This window comes from Bufo bufo, chromosome 10 (genome assembly GCF_905171765.1).
Source record: "Bufo bufo chromosome 10, aBufBuf1.1, whole genome shotgun sequence".
Lineage (NCBI taxonomy): Eukaryota > Metazoa > Chordata > Amphibia > Anura > Bufonidae > Bufo > Bufo bufo.
This window is the reverse complement of record NC_053398.1, coordinates 33,943,515-33,951,437: the sequence shown is the minus strand read 5'-3', so window position 1 is coordinate 33,951,437 and position 7,923 is coordinate 33,943,515. Positions and strand designations below refer to the sequence as shown.

General features: G+C 48.1%; 1 protein-coding gene across 1 annotated transcript in view; it reads left to right on the top strand.

Annotated features, from left to right (window-relative positions):
* Positions 1 to 47: 47 nt before the first annotated feature.
* IGHMBP2 (immunoglobulin mu DNA binding protein 2) overlaps positions 48 to 7,923 on the top strand; it is a 65,123-nt gene continuing 57,247 nt past the window's right edge. Inside the window, exons 1-5 of the mRNA XM_040409375.1 lie at positions 48 to 204; positions 1,082 to 1,251; positions 2,277 to 2,469; positions 3,789 to 3,886; positions 7,095 to 7,258. Coding sequence (XP_040265309.1) covers positions 134 to 204; positions 1,082 to 1,251; positions 2,277 to 2,469; positions 3,789 to 3,886; positions 7,095 to 7,258 — 696 coding nt within the window. The 5' untranslated portion in view covers positions 48 to 133. The remainder of the gene's footprint in view (positions 205 to 1,081; positions 1,252 to 2,276; positions 2,470 to 3,788; positions 3,887 to 7,094; positions 7,259 to 7,923) is intronic.

Below are 7,923 nucleotides of genomic sequence, written 5' to 3'. Positions count from 1 at the left end.
AAAACAGTGACAACGCGTTAGTTCCGCCTAAACAGGAAGTTCCCGGGGGGGAGTGAGAACGGTAACACCGGACAGGGCATGACAGCTGAGGAGACTAGTGCACAGACTCATCTCCGGGGACGGGATTCATGTCATGGAGGAATTTGTCAAAACTCAGCTTGAACTTTTGCAAGAGGAAAGAGAGGCCGAAATAGAAGAGGCCAGGTACAGGGAAGCATGGAGGTCACTGTCCATGTCTTACTGTGCCCTGAAAGGAATTTGCTGTCCCTCTATCTGTTCCTGGGAAAGCTGAGTACCGAGTAATATGGCGTCCATTACATCTGAGGTGGTCACACAGCTTTCCCAGACACCAGAATGGCAGATTATTACAGCTCATCCCCCAAGGGTTGCTCCTTAGTAACTCCCCATCTTGTTAATAATGGAGCAGCTGTCAAAGATGCATGATCTTGTCGCCGGGGACATTGCAGGGGGTCACCGAGAATATCTCAGTCCATAGCAGGGGTTAATGCGGCCCGTTGGGGGTGTTGCAGCCCGGCGGCGGGGTCGTTGCAGGCGGTCCCAAGAATATCGCAGTCCATCGCGGGGGCTGATGCGGTCCGTTTGGGTGGTTGCAGCCTGTCGCCCGGGAGGTTGCAGGCGGTCCCAAGAATATCGCAGTCCATCGCGGGGGCTGATGCGGTCCGTTTGGGTGGTTGCAGCCTGTCGCCCGGGACGTTGCAGGCGGTCCCAAGAATATCGCAGTCCATCGCGGGGGCTGATGCGGTCCGCTCGGGTCGTTGCAGCCCGTCGCCCGGGACGTTGCGGGCAGTCCCGAGAATATCGTAGTCTATCGCGGGGGCTGATGCGGTCCGTCGCAAGGGGTGATGCAGTTTACTAATCAGACTCAATCTTGTGTCTGCAGCACTCATATGGTCTCTGTTGTCTATGGCCATGACGTGTAGGTGCTCATCTAGCCCAAAGTCAGGGCCGATATGTCCACCTAGGCCTTAACCAAGGGAGACGGCCTCTGTGGGTGGAGCTGCCCGTTACGGCGGTTGTCACAGTCACTGCCCACTAAGCCCATGTTATCCTTTCTTTGCAGAGCCTGGCAGGAGAATGTGTCCTTAAAGGAATTACAGCGGAAAGGAGTCTGCCTACTGAAGCTGCAGGTAGCAAACCAGAGAACGGGGCTGTATGGACGCCTGCTCGTGACCTTCACACCACGGAAGTACGACGCCGAGGCGGTGCTGCCTACTAACCGCTTTGGCTCAGGTATCGGTCGTGTGACTGTTTTATATATCTCTTCTCAGATACACATACTTCATCAGAAAATAGCACTTCCCACTATGAGCGAGCGTACCTCCGACTAGTGAAAAGCCCAAGGAGGGACAAATAGGTGTCCCCCACAGTGTGAGGCTCCCATAGGTGTCCCCCACAGTGTGAGGCTCCCATAGGTGTCCCCCACAGTGTGAGGCTCCCATAGGTGTCCCCCACAGTGTGAGGCTCCCATAGGTGTCCCCCACAGTGTGAGGCTCCCATAGGTGTCCCCCACAGTGAGTTTCCCCCACAGTATGAGGCTCCCATAAGTGTCCCCCGCACACAGTATGAGGCTCCCATAAGTGTCCCCCGCACACAGTATGAGGCTCCCATAAGTGTCCCCCGCACACAGTGTCCCCATACATAGTGATGGCCCCTTAGTTTGAATACTTACCTATCCCACATTCCCACATTGTGCAATGCAGAGCAGGAACTGAAAAAGAAAAACGGATAAAAAGAAAGAAAAAAAAATACTTTCCACAAATATTAAGTTTTTAAAAAATACCTAAGTTTGCCTTTAAACTTGCAGTAAGAGTGAAGGACTATACACTATTTTATTCTTTACTAAAATCCATAAAAGTCGTATTAAACAGCCCTATGTGTTGTGAAAAAATGCAGCAAAATGTGTTTTGGTCGCCCGAGAAATAAAAAAAAAAATCAGGGCGGTTAAGCCTGATGTCTACAAAAACCTGATGTCTAATAAATGGATGATTAGCGTCATTTAGGACCCATCCTCTCTAAAGGGGTACGTCAGGCGGTGCTGAAGCTCTGGTTTTGAGTTTGTATTTAGTGGCAGCCGTTAGTGAAGGCGGTCATGGTGTTTTCCTCTGGTTATAAGGTGCCACCGTCCACCCTGTGTCCGATATCCGGTAGCAGCAGGTGGCGGTATTAGCCTGGAGCGCTCTGTGGAGCCGGGGGCTTCTTCATGAATTTCGGCTTGTAAACACCTGGTTCCAATGATTCCCTGTTCTTGGTTGCAGGTGACATTGTAGGACTCTACGACTCCAGTGCGCCAAAGGAAGCCATCTCCACGGGGATCGTGTCCGGCCTTACACAGAAGACCATCACTGTGGCCTTTGATGAAGTTCAGGGGGATTCGTTAAATCTGGGCAGCGAAGCCGCCTACAGGCTTCTGAAATTAGCCAATGATGTCACCTATAAAAGAATCAAACAGTAAGAAAACGGGCAATTCTTAAAACATCCTCCAAAGTTTGACTTTGCCTCTAAAGAATGTAGTATTAACTGTGTGGCGGCGATGCTTGGGAGGCTCGTTCTCGGCACGGCCTGCTATTGGCTGCCCAATCCTCTCCCCCCCATCCACGTGATGGGGAGATGCAGCGGCGGCCATGTGGGTATCAGGAGCAACGCGGGGTAAGAATAATCTGAATGCGGTGTCCGGCCATTTTGGGGTGCATTATAGGGATGGATAACCCCTTTAAGACCCCATTCACATGACCATATTTTTGGTCCGTATCCGATCCACATTTTTTGCGGACCCATTAATTTCATCCATCACATCTGTTCTGCAGCCCTGTAAAAAAAAAAAAAACATAGAATATGTCCTATTCTTGTCCATTTTGTGGACAAGAATAGGCATTGTTACAGTGGGTCCGCTAAAAAATGGTTAAAAAAAACGGATGTCGCACTGATATCATCTGTATTTTGCGGATGGGCATTGCAGATAGTTACAATCACATTACAGTCTCTATGAGCAGTCCAATGATATAATACAAGCTGTAGGCTATCGACGCCCTCTGCTGGCAAGAACAAGGAATACCATGAACTTCCTGCCTTGTATATCTGTATTCAAAATGACTCCAGCGTAGGCTACTTTCACACTGGCGTTTTTCTTTTCCGGTGTTGAGTTCCGTCACAGGAGCTCAATACCGGAAAAAAACGGTCAGTTTTATCCTAATGCATTCTGAATGGAGAGCAATCCGTTCAGTTTACATCAGGATGCATCAGTTCAGTCCCTTCTTACGTTTTTTGGACGGAGAAAATATCGCAGCACGCTGCAGTTTTCTCTCCAGCCCAAAAATACTGAACACTTGCCGGAATGCCGGATCCGGCATTAATTTCCATTGAAATGTATTAGTACTGGAGCATTAAGTGTTCCGGCAAAACGGATCCGGCTTTCCGGTCTGCGCATGCACAGACCTTTAAGAATGCCAAAAAAATTAATACCGGATCCGTTTTTCCGGATGACACCGGAGAGACGGATCTGTTATTTCACTGCATTTGTCAGACGGATCCGCAGACGGATCCGTCTGACAAATGCCATCAGTTTGTGTCCAGATTGACGGATCCGGCAGGCAGTTCCGTCGACGGATCTGCCTGCCGGAATCGTCTGCCGCAAGTGTGAAAGTACTTACTTACAATATATCAGAATGAAATTCTGCAGTGTAATATTTTAATGTGGCGCCAAACCAGGCATTTACCTTACTGCAAATCCAATCACGTGAAGTAACGTTGCTTTCTTTTCTCTTTTGCAGAGCTCTGACTGCTCTGGGTCAGTACCGCTGTGGACCAGCAAGTGACTTAATAGATGTCCTCTTCAGTTTATCCCAACCTAATAGCATTAGCCTATCAAGTAAGATATTACTTAAAGAAAAAATGATTCAGAAGCCGATAAGTACCTGGAATAGGCTCTGGGCTAATAAAAGAGCATCTGTCAGCATGATCAACCCTATTAAACCAGACATGTTTCCTGGTAGGGTTGCTCATGCTGATTAAACTGATCCCTTTGTTATCTCTGTTGTTTTCAACGATTTCTGAGATATCTGGCTTTTTTATATATATATATTTTTTAAATATGCAAATGAGCTGATTCAAGCACCAAGAGGCCGATGTTCTGTCCTTCTGGTGGACCTTATCGAGATGTGAGTCTCCGGAAATCCACCAATCAGCAGCCTCACACACAGTCACACTCCCCTGCAAATCCTCCAATCACTATCCTGCGGGTGCAAATGTAGGCGGGTCCTGGCTGGGGAGGACTGCATGCAGCTCAACCCGTCCTTTAAAGGCATCGCCTGGAACTCCCTTATGGCCATAGATATCGTGACGTCCGAGAGGCTCTGCGTATGTGCCCACAACACCTCGTCTTGGGGCAGCGCCCGCTCCATTGTCCATCTCATCGGCATAACCGGCCACGGCTTCCCCTGGATCCTGGGCACAGTGATCTGCCTGTGGAAGAGCAGAGGAGACGCCCAGGACCCGCCCTGCAGGATAGTGGAGGCTGCTGATTGGTGGATTTCCGGAGACTCACATCTCAATAAGGTCCACCAGAATGACAGAACACCGGTCGTAGCCCTTGAAGCATCGGTTTTGTAACGCCCCTCTGCTCTGGACTTTCCCCCTTGATTGACAGGGCCCGGTATTCTTGCACCTGCACCATGGCCCAGTGACTTGGTTTTTGCACACTGGATCTGCTGCTGCTTCCCGAGCAGTTCAGATCCAGACTGCGCATGCGCCGAGGACATAGTAACATAGTTTATATTGCTGAAAAAAGACATCTGTCCATCCAGTTCGGCCTGTTCTCCTGCAAGTTGAGGAAGGCAAAAAACCCCTGTGAGGTAGAAGCCAATTTTCCTCAGTTTAGGGGAAAAAAATTCCTTCCCGACTCCAATCAGGCAATCAGAATCAATGACCCTTCTCCAGAAAACGAATAATTATACCTTTGACGCAAGACTACACCTGGAAACTGAGGCACTGGCTTTGGTCCTCTCCTTTCTGGTGTTATGTCGGATCCTCGGTCTAGATCTGCGCTGCTCAGGAAGCTCCGAGGGCTCCGGCCAGCCCCTTGGTGCTCAAAACAGCTCATTTACATATTACTAAAAGCAGATAACTCAGGAACCGTTCTACCTACAGAGATAGAAGACATACAATGAATATCTCTAAAGGAGTATAAATCAACAGCAACCAAAATATCCTCCCTTATTAAAATATAACTTTTATTACTATAACTAAAAACATTTGAAAACCCCTATTGGTATATAAAACAATGATTATACTACACTTGATAATTCACCACAGTCAGAGTCGGTATACGGACAGGGTATCATGAGGTGGGCCTTCTTACTACTACTTCTCACTCACGGTTTGATGACACGTATATCTCTCGTCCGGGTTTGTGGGAACATCGCTCCTGTCCTTGCAATGTCCCTGGAACTCACCCTGCCTACAGCCAGAGCACCCGCCCCGAAAGGGACGACCCTACCTCTCGGTGGCTAAACCCTTGCTGATACCTGCCCAAGCCCTATTGGTAAAATGTTGTCCCAAACGATGAGAAAGATTGTAGAGTCCCAATCTCCATGACGTGCGACAAAATCTTTGCCAGATATGTGCCGCAAAAGTGGCGTATATCTGGTCATGTTTTCTTCAGCATGATCAACCCTACCAGGCAATATGCCTAGTTTAATATGGTTGATCATGCTGACAGATGCTTTTTTAGGCTAGGGTTACATAACAACACGGAATTGTCTGCGAATTGCTGTTAAATCCGCACTGTGGGTATTTTCTTATTATACTCACAATGCTGTGAATTACATGTAAATGTGTGTGGTTGTGTAGATCTAACCTTTAGCTGGCCATACACTGTAGATCGCTGTTGGCCGAGCATGCGTGTGTTCTGAATGGGAGCAGTAGAGTAAGCCAATGCCAGACATCTCTGGTGGCGGCTTATTTCTCCTGAGAGCAAAAGGCCTATGTGTATCGGGACACTTCCATACATAGAACGTCAGGTTCACATCATGTTTATTTTTCTGTTCTTCTGATCCATCAGAAGAACAGAAAAATAAAGAGAAAAAACGGATCCTGTATTTTAAGCATTTGTTATGCTTCTGCATGCACCGAGGGATCAGGCAATACAGGTAGTTAGGAAATGGGCTGTGGTCAGGGCAGACGGAGTATGTGCAAATCCATGAAACAGTCCAGAGGTCAGGGCAGGCGGCTCAGGGTCTGTACAGTGAGCATCGGTTAGGTCCAGGAAACGGGCAGAAGTATGTCTGTTCTGCAAAAAAGACTATGGGCGTCTAAAACGCCAGTCTTAGGCCCCATTCACACGTCCGCAATTTCGTTCCGCATTTTGCGGAATGGAATTGCGGACCCATTAATTTTTATGGGGCCTGCACTTCCGGGTCCGCAATTCCGTTACTGAAAAAAATAGAACATGTCCTATTCTTGTCCGCAAAACACGCTACGGACGTGTGAATGGAGCCTAAATAACCCCTATATCTGGCGGTGGATCCGCTAAAGTTATGAAGAGGTGCCGGCCCCTAAATAAGGTCGGCCTATCCAGCGCCGGTCTAATTATAAGAAAGCTTCCTAGCTTTCTTACATTTAGACCATTTTCTATGCCTAAAACCGGTATACAAAATGATGAATGAGACCGGCCTTCCCCGCCCACGTCAAACCGCCTAGAGCAGGGAAAAGTCACAGATTGCGGCACAAATAACCTTAGCGCCGCAATCTACGCCAGAGGTCCGCCTAATATAGGCGTATTTCTGGATAATAAATGACCTATGTCTGCAAAATGCTGATCACGGACCCATTGAAAACAGATAAAATGCAGACAGCCCACAGATCGCATCTGTAATTTGCAGATCAGCGATTTGTGGACTGCAAAAGAGATACGGTCATGTGCATGAGGCCTAAAATACACAAATCGATACATTTTTGCATATTCTACCTAGCAGATGTATGACTCTTGTGTGTTGTTTTTTAAGCCTGGATACCCCTTTAAAGTTTCCAACGCTTGTTCTATTTTCTGCATGGCGCTCACTTCTCTCTTATGTCTTCAGGACCTCTGGAATTTCTCAATCCGGCCTTGGACAATTCACAGAAGGAGGCTGTCGTTTTCTCCCTGACCCAGAGAGAAGTTGCTGTTATTCACGGGCCCCCTGGCACTGGCAAGACAACAACCGTGGTGGAAATTATCTTACAAGCTGTGAAGCAGGGGCTGAAGGTGAGAACGCTGCGGCTGTAGGACATTGCGTTCCTCTGTAATATAATTCTGATCTCCGCCACCTTCATCAGGACACCTGCGGTGGAGAAATGACAAAAATGTAGTTTGTTGGAGCCTCAGTCGCAGACAGCGACTCGGCCTTGTAGGTGCGTTTTCTCACTGAAGGGCGAGTGCTGATGTTATAGAAAATACATTACAGTAGATGGCACCTCTAGTTGATGGCCTTATCATCTGGCATCATGGTGGCCAACCTGCAGTATCGTGGGGGTCTAAAATGCAGCCATCAGAGAGCGACACATTCCTGTTAGCCAGGTGTACACACACTCTTGTATTAAAGGGGAGTTCATCAATATTTAATTACCAGAAAACTCCTTTAAAGGGGTTGTCCGGTTTAAGGAGGAAACCAGACGTTCCCCCGGGATCTTCCTGAAATAAAGAACAAGTACGTAAGTACTTGCTTCACGGACCCTGCGCCAGTTCTCCCAGCTGGGCTCTACAGTCTTAGGCCTCTTGCACACGACTGTATGGCTTTTGCAGTCCGCAAAAAACGGATCCGCAAAAAATACGGATGAAGTTCGTGTGCATGCCGTTTTTTGTGGAACGGCTGTCCCTTGATAGAACAGTCCTATCCTTGTCCGTTATGCAGACAATAATAGGACATGTTC